We start from the raw sequence: 19,235 nt of genomic DNA on the forward strand, positions 1-19,235 counted from the left end.
CCTTAAACCGGGTTAGAGCTCCCCCTTCTGGTCTGGAGCCAGGAAAAGTGTTGGATGCTGGTGTTACCTGATAAGGGGACCCCTCCTTGCTTCTAGGCATGGCATCACCCCCTGTGAGGGAGGCAATGCCAATGTGGCAACCGGACTTCTGGGGTCTCACATACTGTTGACGAATCACACATGTATCCCGCATCAAAAAAATGCAGCTAAAAACGCTGGAAAAAGACATGTTTTGAACACAGTGTTTTTAATGCCAAGAGAGCAGATTTTGGTTGCGGAAAAAAACATTGCAAAAACTTTGCATGTGAACATAGCCTAACTCGGGCCTCAATGCAAAATCTGTAACCAGGCTGTAATGTGCCATTTGTTTAATTTAATACAGCCATTTTCTTTAGGTTCCCATCCCATTAGGCTCCACAGTCCTGGTGCAACTGCACATCTGCGCCCACTACAGCTATTCTGCTGGAGACAAAGAATCGGACGATCTGCTGTGATATTTCTACACTAGAGATACTCTACACTGTGAGTAATTCGATTTGCACTGCCCTGCTCCAGTGTTCAGACTGATCCTAAGTGGCTGATATCCTCAGCCAAGCATCATGGCTGCCCCTGGCACTTACTAGGCCCTGCAATGTCATTACTTGCCTAGTCGCTAATTCTTAAGTGATGTCATGATGTCCATCGCGCGCACAGGATGCCATGCCGAGGATGCCAGGCACAGGAGTAAAAACTAGATTCCAGAGAGAACCGAACTGGGTGCTGGACCAGGACAGTGCAAATCAAGTTGCTCATCTCGATTCTACACCAAAACACTTGAACCAATAAATGGAGGAACTTCCACTGAGAACCTTACACTTCATAAAGTCGTCTGCTAGAACTTAGTACTAGCAGGCGCGGACATACCATTGGAGCAACCAGGTGCCCAAGAAGTAAGGGGGCCACTTCTGTCTCCAGAGTAGGTGGAATTGTAAATTATGATGAGCTACTGGACTTCAAAGCCCCCATATATTGTTCTGGCACAGGGGCCATCTTCTGTCTGTGTCTACCTATGAGCACTAGTAGACATTCATTGTGAAGACTGGTATCAAAGTTCTTCAGACGGCCAGAACCAGGAATATGTGGACAACAACAGGACTGCAGGCTCCTTGTCTACTCCACTTTTAGCTTAGCAAGTGTAGAGTGGGTTTACCCAGATTGCCATGGGATCTCCAAATAGTGGTGCTGGCAATGGCTCTATTTGGACCTTATGGCCAAACTCAAGTCTATTTTATGACATTAGATGTTATGAATAATGCAGGGCTCCAGATTGTGAAGAGAAGACCTGGCAGCCATGCTTAACACTTGGAGCACTGCCATATAGTAAGGAACCAAGACCATTTTTCTGCCTCCACTCATTTGGGAAAGGCTCGATAGACTTAAATTATAGATTAAGCAAAGCAAGCTAAAGCTGGCCATGCGCATTAGATGTATATCTGCCGATCATCTGGATTTTATCGGAAGTTACGAAACATGTAATGTACATGGGGGCCTTCCAATTCTCTCTTGCCTTCCAAGTCTCTCCGTCAAAACATCGGATTGTACTCAGAACAATGTTATTCAGTGGGGCAGTGCACCTGTATAATTTTTGTCTGCACCTGCCTTTCAGAATAGATGCATGCCTGGCCGAGCCATTGTGCATGTGTATTGGGGTCGGCAGGAATGGCTGTGAGCAGTTTGGCGACAGCAATCTGAGCGTTATGACCATGGTTGCACGTTACTATTGGATCCTAAAGAAACATCATTAGCAAGTCACATATTTGAGAGATGTCTATTTGAACAGATCCACCAGCTGCAGAGCCCAGTACACAAATACACGAGAGCAAACAGTGGCTTATTTTCATGTCCTCCATAATCACACCATCTACATTTTCAGTATTACCAATGGCACATGCGAACGGGGCTCCTGGTGGACATGTCGGGATTTTCTCTCATTATCATTGTATCAGTTGTCTATTGCTTGTCGCTGCCGGCTTTAACGAAGGAGGAAAATTCAACTAATCCAACATTCTTTAGCTCGCCGGGAGACTTCAACCTGGGCGGCCTTTTTGCTATTCATAATGAAGCTGAAGCATCACTCAACTGGAGGAGAAATGACACTGTACAATGCCAAAAGTAAGTTTATTTTAATTTGTATCCAAAATAACATTATATATACAGAATGGTCAGTAAAGTGGCTTTGCAGCGCTGGGATCCTGGGTTCACATCCCACCAAGGACAACATCTGCAAGGAGTTTGTATGTTCTCCCTGTGTTTGCGTGGGTTTCCTCTGGATTTTCCGGTTTCCTCCCACGCTCCAAAGACATACTGATAGGGAATGTAGATTGTGAGCCCCAATGGATAGTCGCCGAAAGGGTTATCCGAACATACTCGCTCATCACTACTTAGAAGGAAAATCACTCTTTATGTATTGTTTATTATATATTGTATAATTGTATCAAGTTTTTTAGATTTAACTGTCTGTCACCTTACTTTTTTAGTTTAGTCACTTTACTTACATCAGCATATTATAAATACATTTTCTTTGTAGAGGTTGTCCCAAGTTATCATCTACTCACAGGAGTGGTGGCGTCATTGCTCCATTCAAATAGGTCACTTTGAAGCCCCAATCTCATGATGAGTGTGGGGTCCCAATGGAGGATAGGGGATAACTTACTACTTTGGGACAACTGCTAGGCTATGCTCTATGGCACAGATTTGCCGTCACAACAGTAATCTTCAGCTGAGACTCAGAACTTGAAACTAAAGCTGATCTCCAGTGAACTCCACACCAAATTTCTGATTGCATCCAGGGCGTGTGAACATGACCCAAATGATATTCACAGCTGTATTTCCGGGGGTGGTGCCAACAGTGGGCAGAAGTAAAGCAGATAAAGATGCGCGAATCAATATGATGCAAATCAAATTTTTGTTGAATTTTTAGGAATTTGCTGGACCTGGCGAATTCAAGTAATCTGTGATTTGATTTGCGCAAAATGGCAAAAATTTCAGCCATCGTTTCACACATTACAAAAGATTGCATCAGCCAAAGAAAGCTCACATGACCTCAAGTATGGCTGAGCCGACTTCCCCCATAATGCCTTACAGCTATTCCATTATATGGTATAGCACAGGCAATCAGGAGAACTATCATAACCAGTATAAAAGCAGAGTCAGGGAATGCAGCAGCTATTTTGGGATGAATCTGGACAGTGAGATGACTTCATAATTTAGCAACAGAGATAGGGAAAGAAAGCCATAAAACACTGAATAAACATTACATATAGTATGTGACAACACAGCAGTGAAGAACAGTCAACACTCATTTACCCATAGCCATATTTCTTAAAGTCACTTTGACATTATTAAGGCTGTATTTGCATTAAAAATCTGGAAAGGGATTGGATACAGTCCTAGGAGACCTCAGAGGGCTATACACATCTTTTCTAGTCAATTGGAAAACTTGCAGTCGCGTTTTTGGACAAATGTGCTAAAGCTTGCAAATTTGAATTTCAAAAGATTCGCTCATCTCTACAGGCTGCTCTTCACTTCTTCTTCTATAGTGTCCTCCTAGTTCGTACAGATAGGATTGGCAAAATCCAAAAGCTACATTTTGGGTGGGGGGGGGGGGTCGTAGATCATACAGGGGCAATACCTTTCGAGTTGCTTGTCCATTTATTACACAATACAACCAACATTATCTACCCTTTCGAATGCATTTCAACAATTATCGTGGACTTTATAAAGACTAAGTCAGATTCTATTAACATCATGTCTACTTCCACAGCTTTAACCTCTATGAATTCATGGCTCTTCTTGCTATGAAGTTTACTGTAGATGAAATTAACAACAGCAGCAAGATCCTGCCCAATGTCAGCCTGGGCTATGAAATCTATGACACCTGTAATGATGTAAAAGTCATCCAACGAGCAGCCTTGAGGTTTCTCACTGAAAGAAATGAGACTGAGATTGAGGTCCTCTGCAATTACACTGATTATAGGACAAACATGGCGGCTGTGGTAGGACCATCCACATCAGACATGGTTATTGCCACTGGAAAGTTGTTCAGCTTCTTCCACGTACCCCAGGTAGGCACAAATTAGCTTTAATCTCCATGTTTTTTATAATTATAATGGGATTCATTGGGAATTGTCAACTCAAAATACATTTCTGGTAGAAGGAGATATAGGTTTTGAATGATGAGTTGGTTGTGGGATACTAGAGCCATTGACCTTGATGCAAAAATTGTATTATGGCCTCCTAACCATCAGGAACACTTTTTTTTTTGCTCCATTGTTCCAGTGGTACAAATTAAAAAGTAGGTGTCCCACAGCAAAGATCAAAACAGGCCATTAATGTCTTTGCTTTCCTTTCGACACACTTTTCATGAGTTTAGGGTCAACTGTTCAATGGTGGTTGAAACCTCAGAGCAAAAGAGTAGAAATAAGATGGATTGCACCTCCCCTCTTCAAGGGCCCAACTGCAGCTGCTTAGTGCATGGTGTGTCTCTATGGCCCATACACCCTTACGTATTTCTTTTTTTTGGATTCAGGGTCCAGGTTCACACTCAATAATGGGTTCCAAGACCCAGTGGAAGACATCCCAATTCATCCCAATTTGGTGTTGACTTTGGAGCCAGTTACCACTAGGGTTTATTTCCTATGGGATAACTCACAAATAACCTATTAGATCTTATTGATTTTTACATCCTGTGTGTACCTTAAAGGGAATATCCAGTCCAAATCGATAAGTCTGCTGTCACTCTGTGTGTCTGCAGACTTATGAATTCCCCCGGTGCACACACTGTGCGCTGCGAGGATTTGCCGGCTTCTGAGGCGGGACCGGAGGGTATTTATGAGTTGTACATACCCCCGGCCAGTGGGCGAGGCCTCGCTCCATACACTTGAATTGCGCCGAGGCCATGCCCTGACTAGTGACGCAGCCATCCAGTGGCCAGCTAGAGGGCTCTGCTTCGCTCCATACAAGTCTTTGTTTCTTAGGGATCCATAGAATGAGCCCCCCCAGTAATTCACCTGATAGTGAAGCAACTGCTTCATTGCCCTAGACCACTAGCTAAGTCACGACTAACTCCTTAAAGGGTTTCCCAGGGTTAAGATATTGATGACTTATCCTTAGGATAGGTCATGAATATCTGATTGTTGGGTTCCAACACACAGCTGCAAGACCGATCGGCTGTTTACAGCTCCAAATGGATCCAGAAAAGGACAGCTATATAGCGGCCGTTCCTAGCTAAATCAGCTTAGCTCTTATTAACTTCAATAGGAGCTGACCTGCAATACCTAAGAATGGCCACTTTACAGTGTAAGGAGCTATGCTATTCCGGCTCTGTTCAGCCTTTAAATCTGGCCACCGATCAAATATTGATGACTTCTTCACAGGATAGGTCAGCGTTGTTTTTCTTTTGTTCTTGTGTCTCCCCGTTCCTGGGATATGGCCTCCTCTTCCCTCTATATAAATATAGTGTTCTTAGCCAACAGGGTGTAGACCCTTTACAGAAAAGTTGAGGACCACACGCACTTGACTAACAAGGTTATATTTACATATAGGAAATGATGATTGACAGTGCATTAAAATAGCAGATGGGATCCTCTTCTTTTCTATTTGGTCAGAGCTCTAATTCTTCTAAATTCAAACCAAATTCCAGGTTACTATATCCCCTTTGTCCATACCAAGTCCTTTTAAAAGTGGATAAAATGCAAAATCTCTTGGGACAATTACTACTTTCTAATCATTAAAATACATTAAGAATAGTAATATAGCGAGCAGGTTAAAATCAGTCTAAATATCCAATTTTTCAATTCAGAATTCACAATTAGCTGCTCTAAAAGCAATTAACTTCTCCCGTGTTCTCATCCTTCCACGCCTCTTATTTTTTCCTGTTTTCAGATCAGTTATTGGGCTACCAGTGACAGGTTTTCTGACAAGAACAGATTTCCATCATTTATGCGCACTATTCCTAGTGATGGAAAACTAGTGCAAGGAATGTTGCAGCTCCTTAAAGAATTCCAATGGAACTGGATCTCAGTCATCGCGAGCAGGAATGAATATGGAGAATATGGACTTTTCCAGTTGACTTCCACAGTTTCCGCAAACGGCATCTGCATCGCTTATCAAGCCTTCTTCCCAAAAAACATTAGTGACCCTAATTTCAACACGTCTGTGCAAAAAATACTAACCGATATCCAGAAGACCGGAGGCAATGTCACCATTGTGTTCTCCAGTCTATCAGAAGCTCAAGCTTTTCTCAAAGTGGTCATCAAAACTCAGGTAAAAATGGTCTGGATTGCAAGTCCAACGTGGTCCCAAGATGTAACTATCCAGCAAATGCTTGGCCACCAATCCATTGGGACAGTTATTGGGTTCACTGAAAAAAGTAAGGCGATATATGGGTTTCAGGACTATGTATGTAAAATATTATACCAGATAGAACAGGAAAGGAGTCTTCTCCTTAATGCCAGCTCTGCAAATGGAGACATCAGCCAGTATGTATTCCAGACCCGAGACCTACAAGAACAGTGCCAGTCATGTAGCATGCTGACGCCAGAGAATATAACAATGCTACAAGACCCGGTGGTGCCCGGGCTAGCCTACCAAGTTTATACTGCTGTATACTTCATAGCTCAAGCTATCCACAATCGCATCCATGTTCCAAGGTATAACCAGCAATATGATGAGTCCAACATATTTCCGTGGCAAGTAAGTACTAGCTTAATTAAGATGATAAACAGTCACAAAGTGCTCCATTACATTTAGAAATTAGTGTCACTGCCTCCAAAATTTATCGTTGACTTTTGTCATGTAGTATTATTGTATGGGATTTAGAGCTATAAACTACGCCCCAGTGTAGGAGACCACTTGGAGACCAACTAGGGAAAACTTTACTATGACCACCTCTAGGCAAAGTAACATCATGGATATATGAAGCCTATGGGTTTTTTGTTTCAATCTAACCTTCCCATGGGTCATTATCTCCCTTCCTTGGTCTCCCTATCCACAGTGATTGGTAAAGTGTTTTTTCACTATACTGATATTGATGACCTATTCTCCACCTATCAGCTGCTAAAAGCTACTGCAACAGCAGGATGTAAACAATGTACGGAGCCGAACACCACTGCTCCATCACAATGGTTAATGGCCACTCCGGCGTACTGTAGCGCTATTCAAATGACTAGGAGCTAATCTGCAGTACCCAGGAACGGCCACCAAACACTGTGATGGTGCTGTAGTGATTCACTCTGTATACAGTTTATATCTCAGGTGTTAGACCCTCACCATTCTGCCATTCATGATCTATTGTAGGGATAGGTCATCAGTGTCAGTGTAATGAATATTGCACTAGCTTCCATGGTGGAAAAGCCAAGAAAAATCTTATCACGATTTATTCAATGTCTCTAATGGGCCACAGAGCACAAAAAAACATTAAAGTCCACTTTTTGCAATTAATTTTCTTTAGCAGGTAACCATGAAAATAAACTGTTCAGATTACCCTATTGCTAAGACCTCTAGTGATCAGCTGCAATTTATTGGAGAACCTAGTAGTAAGTGTTACACTTCCCTGCAGCACACCCGGAGGGCAAATAGAGCATTACATTGGTCCTCCAGAGTATAAAATACTTTTTATACCAGCTCTTTGTTATGGCTAATTGATGAAGGTCCCAAATGAGGGAATCATCTCTACTAAAGGGGTTTTCCAGAACTTCTATATTGACTGATACTATGGATAGGTCATCAGTATCAGATTTGTGGGGTCTGATACCCAGTATCATCACCGATCAGCTGTTTGCAGCTTCTACTGCAACTAAGATATAAGCAGTATACACTGTAGTATCCATTCTGTATACTGCATACTGCAGCTCAGCTACTACTGAAGTGAATGGGATACTGAGTACCATAGAATGGCCACTACAGTGTTCTGGTTCTGTGTCCATCCAGCTGTAATGAAACCAGCAAGCAGCTGATCGCTGGGATTCGGGGTGATGGATCCCTACCAATCAGACATTGATGACCTGTCATATAGATACAGTGGTGTGAAAAAGTGTTTTCCCCCTCCCTTATTTCTTATTCTTTTATCTTTTTTCTTATTCTTTATCGCAAACGCTTGATTGCAGTTGTTGCTGCTAAGGGCGGGCCAAACAGTTATTAGGTTACGGGTCAATCACTTTTTCACACAGGGCCCTGTAGGTTTGGATTTCTTTTTCCCTTAATAATAAAGACCTTCATTTAAAAACTGCATTTTGTGTTTACGTGTGTTATCTTTGTCTAATATTTAAATTTGTTTTGTGATCTGCAACATTTACTGTAAGTGTGCCAAAAAAATAAGAAATCAGGAAGGAGGTAAACACTTTTTTACACCACTGGATGTCATCAGTATATACATCCTGGACAGTCCCTTTAACAATCCCAGTTGAGTTATTTATAAATTAGTTATTAATATATATTTTATTGGATCATTAAATTATTCTGCATCTTTTTTTACAGTGGTATAAAACTTTTTATTCTCTTTAAAGCTTCTTCAAGAGCTGAAATATTCGAATATCACAGACGACAATATCATTCTAGACAGCAATGGTAACCCAAATATCGGCTATGATATCCTCACCTGGACGTATAATAGGAAGAGCCCGTTCTTGAAAATGGGAACGTTCCAGGAGCAGCTGACATTGAAAAGATATCAGATCACATGGCACACTGTGAAGGTAATAGGGAAAAGCTCAAAGAGTAACTAAACTTTTTTTTTATAATTATATATAATTTTGTCCAGCATGCAAAGTTATGAAACTTTGCAAATCACTTTATTAGGGAATTTGTCTTCATTTAATATTGCATGTAAGTGGCTTCTAAATCCCTGGTTTTCCTCCAGGCTATTAGCCTGCCTCATTATTAGAAATTCTCATTTGGAACATCTGGACAAAAGTATAAAAACATATTGAAAATTAATTACTCTCCAAGTAAGTAGACTAATGTTAATTGAATATCAGAGCCTTAAAGAATGCAGAGTCTTAAAGGGAAATGGTCACCAGAATTTTGCTCCCTATGTGACAGCAGGATAATATAGAGCAAGAGACCCTGATTCCAGCGATGTATCACTTACTGGGCTGCTTGCTGTAATTTTGATAAAATCCTTATTCTCTCTGTTGCAGTTCTCTGAATGCTGAGCTCTGTATAACTCCGCCCACAACACTGATTGGCAGCTTACTGTGTACATTTTGCCAATCAGTGGTGGGGGCGGGGTTTATTAGAGCTCATGAGTATGGAGGACTACATGGCAGCAGGTTTACTAGTCCTCTAGACATAATCTTCTGCCAATAAAACAGTGATTTTATCAAAAGTACAGTACGCAGCACAGTGAGTGACACATTGCTGAAATCGGGGGCTCTAGCTCTACATTACACTGCTTTCAGAATAGGTGACAAAACCCTGGTGACAGATTCCCTTTAAAAGCAGAATTTTACCAATATTGTATACTTTTCTAAACCAACATGTTTGATGCATGATCCAAGGAACTAAAATATGTAAATATTACAAATATTTTTTATAAAAACCACAAGGGGGAGCTATTCTGTTAGATTTCAAGACTAAGTAATGGCCTCAGTATAGAATAAGCAATAATTATTCTGACATAAGCACATATTCCATGTTTACCTGGTTTTGCTGCCGCAATCTGCCTGAAAGGAGTTTTTATATGGAATAAAATAGTCTCTTAATACAAAGAAAAATCAAAAAATAGTGACGATCATATTCATAATTTGGATATGCAATTGTTAGAAAAAATATCACAATTTACTGTACTTCTCTTCATAATCTGTACACCATCAAAGTTCTGCTTTGGCGTCCGGGCTAGCTGTAGGATTATGTGGGTCCTTGTGTCATTCTTCGCTTTCAAGTTTTTCATCTCCTTTTATTCATTTTTTTTGGGAGGGGGTAGTGACCAAAACCAACAATTTTACCAAGTATGATTTTTTTTCCTTTTGGCATTCACCATATGGGATAAACATCATGATATTTTATTAGTGTAGATAGTTACACATGCGGCAATATGGTATTTTTCTTTAGATTATAATAAATTATATATTTATATATATTTTTTATATATATATATATATATATTTTTTTTTTTTATTTGTCTTTATATATATATATATATATATATATATATATATATATATATATATATATATATATATATATATATACAATACAAACCAAAAGTTTGGACACACCTTCTCATTTAAAGATTTTTCTGTATTTTCATGACTATGAAAATTGTACATTCACACTGAAGGAATCAAAACTATGAATTAACACATGTGGAATTATATACTTAACAAAAAAGTGTGAAACACCTGAAAATATGTCTTATATTCTAGGTTCTTCAAAGTAGCCACCTTTTGCTTTGATGACTGCTTTGCACACTCTTGGCATTCTCTTGATGAGCTTCAAGAGGTAGTCACCGGAAATGTTTTTCACTTCACAGGTGTGTCCTGTCAGGTTTAATAAGTGGAATTTCTTGTCTTATAAATGGGGTTGGGACCATCAGTTGTGTTGTGCAGAAGTCAGGTGGATACACAGCTGATAGTCCTACTGAATAGACTGTTAGAATTTGTATTATGGCAAGAAAAAAGCAGCTAAGTAAAGAAAAACGAGTGGCCATCATTACTTTAAGAAATGAAGGTTAGTCGGTGCGAAAAATTGGGAAAACTTTGAAAGTGTCCCCAAGTGCAGTTGCAAAAACCATCAAGCGCTACCAAGAAACTGGCTCACATGAGGACCGCCCCAGGAAAGGAAGACCAAGAGTCACCTCTGCTTCTGAGGATAAGTTTATCCGAGTCACCAGCCTCAGAAATCGCAGGTTAACAGCAGCTCAGATTAGAGACCAGGTCAATGCCACACAGAGTTCTAGCAGCAGACACATCTCTACAACAACTGTTAAGAGGAGACTTTGTGCAGCAGGCCTTCATGGTAAAATAGCTGCTAGGAAGCCACTGCTAAGGACAGGCAACAAGCAGAAGAGACAAGTTTGGGCTAAAGAACACAAGGAATGGACATTAGACCAGTGGAAATCTGTGCTTTGGTCTGATGAGTCCAAATTTGAGATCTTTCGTTCCAACCACCGTGTCTTTGTGCGACGCAGAAAAGGTGAACGGATGGACTCTACATGCCTGGTTCCCACCGTGAAGCATGGAGGAGGACGTGTGATGCTGTGGGGGTGCTTTGCTGTTGACACTGTTGGGGATTTATTCAAAATTGAAGGCATACTGAACCAACATGGCTACCACAGGATCTTGCATCGGCATGCTATTCCATCCGGTTTGCGTTTAGTTGGACCATCATTTATTTTTCAACAGGACAATGACCCCAAACACACCTCCAGGCTGTGTAAGGGCTATTTAACCAAGGAGGAGAGTGATGGGGTGCTACGCCAGATGACCTGGCCTCCACAGTCACCAGACCTGAACCCAATCGAGATGGTTTGGGGTGAGCTGGACCGCAGAGTGAAGGCAAAAGGGCCAACAAGTGCTAAGCAACTCTGGGAACTCCTTCAAGATTGTTGGAAGACCATTTCCGGTGACTACCTCTTGAAGCTCATCAAGAGAATGCCAAGAGTGTGCAAAGCTGTCATCAAAGCAAAAGGTGGCTACTTTGAAGAACCTAGAATATAAGACATATTTTCAGTTGTTTAACACTTTTTTGTTAAGTATATAATTCCACATGTGTTAATTCATAGTTTTTATGCCTTCAGTGTGAATGTACAATTTTCATAGTCAAGAAAATACTGAAAAATCTTTAAATGAGAAGGTGTGTCCATACTTTTGGTCTGTACTGTATATGTTGTATATATGACTGCTAGAAAATATAGAAAAAATATGCAAAAATGTAATAAAATGACAAATAAAGATTAATTTATAAAAATAAAGAATTGAATAAAAAAAGGAAATATGTAATTATTATTATTATTATTATATTTTTTAATATTCTTCTATTTTTATATATTTTTTTATTAGTCCCTCTAGAGGACTTGAATATGTAAAATCTTGTACAATACACTGCAACAATGTAATATTGCATGTATTGTAAAATTACCCTTCTCTTATGAAGCTCAGCCATACTTTTCTTCTGGTGGGCATTTAGTGCTCACCAGGCCACCAGGGGTCCTCCCAAGTGAAGGGGGCTCTAACCTCTGTTTGGCTCCCTTGCAGGAGTGCCACGGGCCACTGCTGTAAATATAAACACAATGCATGGGCAATCTGTAATCTGTGGGTGGGTTGGCTGTATGTTGTATTGCTTGCAAGTAACCCAAGGACTTGAAGTCAAACTGCAACTGAGCCAGCAAAGTAACAGGTGAAGAAGGAGGCAGCCAAGGTTTTGACGCATCACTATAGAGGCAGAAGGGTAAACCGCCAGAACACCCAAAGACAGGTATGGCCCGTAAGGAGTGTGGCCTGCAAGAAAAAGATTAAGACTTGATTGGCAGTAGACTGCCTGCACTGTTCACAGCGCTCTGCAACGAGTGAGCAGGCAATTTAAGCGCCGCCTATTTATCTAAGCTCTACCTCTTTACTTGGTCTTCCAAAAATATGTGAAATAAGTGGAGTAGTACCCATGGTTCATCTTTCGTATTTCTGAAAGACTGTTTATTTTACCATGAAAATTCTTCAGTCTGCTGAATGATTGATTATGACTAATTATATGGATGGGCATTTAATGAAAAAGATATAGGAAGGAATAGAGTAACTACTTCTAGCAGTTTTGGTGGATGGAAAAGGAGCCTATTCAGATAAAATTTTCTTGCCACTACCTCTAAAGAAGTCGCTCATCTGGAAGGGATCTCCACTATGAGAAATCATCTGACTATTAACCAATAACGCAGCCTGTAGCTGCTATTAACTCCTTGGGGGCAGGACAACAGAACTGTCCCACCCCTGAGCAGCGATTTTATTTACAGGGATCCTGATTCTTCTTTTTTTTTTTCACTGAGAGGGAAATCTATAAAATGCTAACCACAACCAGACTATACTCTTAACAAAGGATGGGAGTCATATACTGTATGTGTTCACATTGGACCCACTGAATATCTTTAATTCTGTGTTCTAAGAAGTTCATTTTGCAGGAATTATAAATGAGGTCATCTTACTATAAGCTGCTACCACTTATCTTGAGATATCTGCACTGGTGATTTACTAAATAGGAATTGTTTGGATAATTCATTCTCATTATATGGGTTAATGGTCCAGGATATGTGCTGTGCCTGCAGTAATTATGTGCTCCCTCCTGCTGCAAAAAAAAAAAAAAACGCCAGAGGTTGAAGTCAGTAACCTGCAGAATACCAGTGTAAAGTAAATGTAGAGCCGTATGCTAACATCGCCTGCGAGAATCAATAATGCAAAAAAACTGAAACCGAAATCAGCATTAAAGGAGGAAAATAATGACAGCGGCAATTTCCATCACGGTATCCCTGTATTGTATATTTATTCAGCCTATTGAAATATTAATGCAAGAAATTCAGTGAGAAAACATCCAAAGCCTTGCAGCTTTATTGCATCGTATCTAAATATTTACAATGAAAAGCGAATTCTGCCGAGGACAGACACGGTTGGCAAAATCAGATTTTGTGAATTATTTCGGATTGACGAGTATAGTAGAATCAGAATTCTTGTTTCTGTTAATGGTACTTTTTCCTAATTCAGTGAATGCATCAAATTTTAATTTTTCTGGGTATTCATTTTTTTGTGTGCCTGGGATGGATCAATTATTCACATTTAAAAAAAAAAGGTTAATTAAGTTGAGTACTATCGCTTAATGGCACAAAAGTTGGGTAAAGTTGAATAGCTTTCTAGATGTTTATATATTGACAGGTTGCCGAGTCCACCTGCTCCAGGCAATGCTCCGAGGGTCAAGTTAAAGTGATCAAAGACTTCAAGAGTTGCTGCTTTGAGTGTGTTACATGTCCTGAAGGAACCTACGTGAATTCTACAGGTTGCTATTGTATCTTTTTCTTTTGTTCTGTCCTAAAGTTGACATATTATTATATTATAATCCCGCGTGTGAGAGGCCAGTATGAAGCCCTGTACAAGCTCCAATCTGTGATAAGAAACCCATAGAAATCTATGGAGCCCCATTTTAATTCTCTGAAAGTTGGATTCCAGTAACGCTCAGTTGGATGCCCTATTACAGAGGTATTCTCTACTAGAAGCATATGGAGGCAGCCTTTGGAGTGCCAACCACTTTTGCACATTATATACAGAAGAAGGATAGATTACCATAGTGTACCCCATTGAGGGTATGTTCACACAGACATGGAAAATGCTCTAGAATCTGTGGCAGAACCTTGAGCTTCAGCAGTGGATTTGCATCTTAAACTTACACTTGCCAGCGTTAAGGACCCAGCCTATTTTGACCCTAAAGACCTTGGCATTTTTGTCAATTCTGACAAGTGTCCCTTTACGAAGTAAAAACTCTGGAACACTTCAACGGATCCTAGCGATTCTGAGATTGTTTTTTCGTGACATATTGGGCTTCATGTTAGTATTAAATTTAGGTCGATAATATTTGGGTTTATTTGTGAAAAAATCAAAAATTTGGCAAAAATTTTGAAAATTTCGCAACTTTCAAATTTTGAATTTTTATTCTGCTAAACCAGGGAGTGATGTGACACAAAATAGTTAATAAATAACATTTCCCACATGTCTACTTTACATCAGCACAATTTTGGAAAAAAAAATTTTTGGTAGGAAGTTTGAAGGGTTCAAAGTTCATCAGCAATTTATCTTTTTTCCAGCAAAATTTACAAAACCATTTTTTTTAGTGACCACATCACATTTGAAGTCCCTTTCAGGGGTGTACATGACAGAAATCACCCAAAAGTGACACCATTCCAAAAACTGCACCCCTCAAGCTACTCAAAACTACATTCAAGAAGATTATTAACCCTTCAGGTGCATCACAGGAACTAAAGCAACGTGGAAGAAAAAAATGAACATTTTAATTTTTCTAACAAAAATTATCTTTTAGCCTAAATTTTTTAATTTTCACATGGGTAACAGGATAAAATGCATCCTAAAATTTGTTGGGCAATTTCTCCTGAGTACACCGATACCTCATATGTGGTCATAAACCACTGTTTGGGCGCACGGCAGGGCTCAGAACGGAAGAAGCGCCATTTCACTTTTTGAATGGAAAATTAGCTCCAAAAGTCAAATTGCGCTCCTTCCCTTCTGAGCCCTGCCATGCGCCCAAACAGTGCTGACTATGGAAATTTTTTTTTTTAATTTTTACGAATCAATTTGTGAAGCACCTGTGGGTTCAAAATACTCACCACCCATCTAGATAGGTTCCTTGGGGGGTCTAGTTTCCAAAATGGGGTCACTTGTGGGGGAGCTCCAATGTTTAGGCACACAGGGGCTCTCCAAACACGACATGGTGTCCGCTAACAAATTGGAACCATGTCGCGTTTGGAGAGCCCCTGTGTGCCTAAACATTGGAGCTCCGCCACAAGTGACCCCATTTTGGAAACTAGACCCCCCAGGGAACTTATCTAGATGCATAGTGAGCACCCCCAGGTGCTTCACAAATTGTGTAGTGTATGTCAGGTTGGTGTGCGGTGTGGTATAGTGTAGTGTATACACCACACACACACACACAACCTCACATGCACTACAACACACACACCAACCTGACATAGCCTCCTCAGCTGAGTGTGCCCTAGACTGGGATGAGCGGGACGGGCGGGACATTTTGTGTGCTGTGTGTGTGTGTAAAAAAAAAATCAAAACTTTATTATAGTGTGAGTGTACGTGTGTGTGTGTTAGTGCTTGGTGTAACCTTCTGCAGTCACGTGTGGGAGCGGTCAGGCGTAGGGGACGGTCAAGCGTAGGGGACGGTCAGGCGTAGGGGGCGCAGGAGGGGGCGCGCTCAGGCACACGGGGGCACGCTCAGGCACACGGGGCGCATGAGGGGGCGGTCAGGCGTAGGAGGGGGCTGAGGAGATGGAGGAGCCAGCAGCAGCAGCAAGGGGGTGATCACTGGGGCAGAAAGAGGGGCAGGAGCCTGCAGTAGCAGCAGCAAGGGGGTGAACCCTGGGGCAGAAAGGGGGGCAGGAGCCGGCAGCAGCAAGGGCGGTAGGAGGCCGGCAGCATCAGGGCGGGTGATCACTGGGGCAGAAAGGGGAGCAGGAGCCGGCAGCAGCAGGGGGGTGATCACTGGGTTTGCGCGGGGGGATGATCACTGGGAGGGGGAGGTGATCACTGGGACGAGTGATCATTGGGACGGGGGGGTGATCACTGGGATGGGGGGGTGATCACTGGGACGGGGGGGTGATCACTGGGACAGGGGGGTGATCACTGGGATGGGGGGGTGATCACTGGGACTGGGGGGTGATCACTGGGAGGGGAGGTGATCACTGGGAGGGGGGATGATCACTGGGAGGGGGGATGATCACTGGGAGGGATGGTGGATGATCACAGGCGCAGGGGATTCACAGTGAGCCTGCTGCTGCCTGTGATCACCGTACACCGGCTGCAGAAGGAGAGCACCAGCCGGTGGATGCAGACGTGGGAGATGGAGCAGAGGGAGCGGAGGTCGGGGTGCAGGTATGAAATTGGACTAGGGTGGAGGGGGGGTGGAGGGGGTTGGAGGAGGGGGTCGGGGGGCGGAGTGGGGGCTGGAATCGGACAAGGGGGGTAATATTACCGGCGGTGGATCGGCGTCGGCGTTGGTGGCGGATCAGCAGCAGATCGATGGGTGACCAAGCTCCACAGCTTCCACGGACGGGAGGAAGCTGTGGAGCTTGGTCAGCCATTGTAAAAACGTGGTAAAATATTTAATTCATTCCGATTGGCAGTTTCACTAACGTGAAAGTGAAACTGCCAATCGGAGGGGTCCTAGGCACGGGGGGGTTAATCCACCCCCCGTGGGGTCAACCACAGGTTGTCCAGTTGCAGTAGCAACTGTGACACCTGAGCGACCCTGCTCGCACGCGCTGCAGGGGCGCGATCCCTCCACGTCACAGATGCTGTGACATGGGTCGGGAACGCACCGGTCTCCATGTCACAGACACTGTGACACGGGTCGGGAAGGGGCGCATTCACCTGCCCATAGACGCCATCCATAAGTGCAATGTAGTTTTGCCACTGATTTTATAAGCATTTTTTTGCATGGATTTGAGCGTGCAAATGACATATTTTCTATACCAAAATCTGTAGAAAAGAACTCAGTGTAAACGTAATCCAACAGAGATTTACGAGATGCAATGGCTCGTAGAGCCACGAAATTGAGAAGATTGGTCCCTCAGTTTGCATGTGGCAGTGGGTAAAAATATAAAGAAATGAGGTTTGACATGACTTTGAAGTTTTTTAAAAAGTGTTTTAGTGGTCATATTTGTATATGTTTTTGTGATCACAAGCTAAGAATACACAACCATGAGCAAAAATAGCCATAAAAACCTTTCAGGAGACATTTTTTTGCCTGTCATCTTTGTTGAACTCATTTTTGTGTAGGACTCTACAGGTTAACTCCTGCTCACAATACCATTCGATATGATCTTCTAGGTAAAGTCATTTAGTCAGTCAATGCAGAGAAGAGCAAGCTTTCCCCCAAAGCTCAATCAAGTGCACCTCATTCAGCCAAACAAACCCTGCTCGGCACTGATAAGGGAAACGTACCCAGAAACAGCTGTCTATAGAAAGGTTTCTTGTTTGATTAGTCCTTTGGTTGGATGTTTGGTTGGTTGCAAGGTCCTTGTTTGGTTTCTTGTTTGGTTGCAAGTCTGAATAAAGGCTCAGACATTGACTTACAGGGTTGCAATATCCACTAAGTTGGTTATAGTAAATCAAAGTTGAGAATAGGCGACAGAGGTAGGACAATCCACCTGCTCCATAATGAGAGGTTCTACAATAATTAGCCACAGAATGACTGTCATGTTCTTATGTGTCATTAGAAAAGATATGTTGAAAATGAAATTATTTAATTTATGCATCACCCTCCCCATAGTAGGCTGACTTATCTTTATTTCTTCCAGAATGTATATCCTGCCCTGCGGGTCAATGGTCCAAATCTGGGAGCAAAACCTGTGAGCATCCAACTTACCTCTACTTGTCGTGGGGGAACTATTATGTTATCGCTCTGCTCGGGTTCATGGGACTCATCATGTGGCTTATTTTGGCAGTCACTGTGATCATATTCCAGCACCGCCATACCCCTCTGTACATGGCTATAGGTGGCCCGCAGTGTTATATTACTTTGCTGGGTCTGTTGTGTATGTGTGCATCAATCTTTTTTTACATCGGAGAACCTGCAGATTGGATGTGTCTTCTACAGCAGCCAATACTCTCCTTGAGTTTCGCCATCTTCCTGGGTCCCATCCTAGTGAAATCCATACAGCTCCTATTCTGCTCCTTATCCTACAAGTCATGCCTCTTCTGGTTGATACACTCGGGGAGTTGGATTATTTTAGTTTTCACCTTCTTGGGTCAGGTCTTGTTCTGTACAATGTATGTGAGGTCTTCACAGCTCCTTTCGATCAAGGTGGCCTCTCTTGATGTCAGTTCCTTGTCTATTTATTTGAGCTGTAAATACGAGCCATTGCTACAGTTTGGCTTGATGTTTGCCTACAATGGTTTCCTGGTTTTACTTTCTTTCATATGTTCGTTCATGGCGGAGAAACCAGTTCACCAGTATTACATGGGAAGAGATATCACGGTGGCCATGCTCACTGTCATCTTAGCCTGGATCATTTTCATACCCACTTACGTCAGCACAGACATCGCCTCCAAGTCTCTCGTTCAGATGAGTTTTATTCTCAGCAGCTGTCTCGGGGTTTTATCAACTGTATTCTTTCCCAAATGCTACATAATGCTCTATAAAAAGGAACTGAATAGCAGTGAATATTTTGGGACCTACATTCCAGACCACCGAGATGAAACTGCAACAGAATAGAAAGACATTTTGACTTCCCAATTTCCTTCAGGACAGTCTATACAGTGTGAAGGGGTTTCATAATAAATCATTATAAACTCTGCAAACAATGTATGATATCTTTTATTCAAAATGAATTAAACAATGGTACTCATGATGATATCAAATAAAATTTGCATACCCAAAGTACAAAACTGCTCATCATTTCTTCTGGGCAATTGGAGGAAATCATATATAATGCACTATTTCTATTGACTCATTGAATAAATCGTCTGAATTAGAATAAGACT

At 41.8% G+C, this 19,235-nt stretch overlaps 1 protein-coding gene across 1 annotated transcript; it reads left to right on the forward strand.

Moving 5' to 3' along the window:
- The first annotated feature begins 1,916 nt into the window (after window positions 1–1,916).
- Window positions 1,917–18,966, forward strand: LOC141171570 (taste receptor type 1 member 3-like). The gene is made up of 6 exons (XM_073655249.1): window positions 1,917–2,151; window positions 3,803–4,103; window positions 5,923–6,732; window positions 8,544–8,732; window positions 13,890–14,010; window positions 18,050–18,966. The coding sequence occupies exons 1-6, from the start codon at window positions 1,928–1,930 to the stop codon at window positions 18,964–18,966; spliced, it is 2,562 nt and encodes an 853-aa protein (XP_073511350.1). The 5' UTR covers window positions 1,917–1,927.
- The last annotated feature ends 269 nt before the right edge of the window (window positions 18,967–19,235 follow it).

The sequence above is a fragment of the Phyllobates terribilis genome, unplaced genomic scaffold (assembly GCF_046119375.1).
Source record: "Phyllobates terribilis strain yellow unplaced genomic scaffold, ASM4611937v1 Scaffold_12__6_contigs__length_324123572, whole genome shotgun sequence".
In the NCBI taxonomy this organism is placed as follows: domain Eukaryota; kingdom Metazoa; phylum Chordata; class Amphibia; order Anura; family Dendrobatidae; genus Phyllobates; species Phyllobates terribilis.

Excerpts from the sequence above, each read along its gene's own strand:
- LOC141171570 (XM_073655249.1), top strand. The coding sequence starts at position 1,928 with ATGCGAACGGGGCTCCTGGTGGACATGTCGGGATTTTCTCTCATTATC. Across the intron at positions 2,152-3,802 it reads GACACTGTACAATGCCAAAA|CTTTAACCTCTATGAATTCA; the intron begins GTAAGTTTATTT and ends CTACTTCCACAG. Across the intron at positions 8,733-13,889 it reads TCACATGGCACACTGTGAAG|GTTGCCGAGTCCACCTGCTC; the intron begins GTAATAGGGAAA and ends ATATATTGACAG.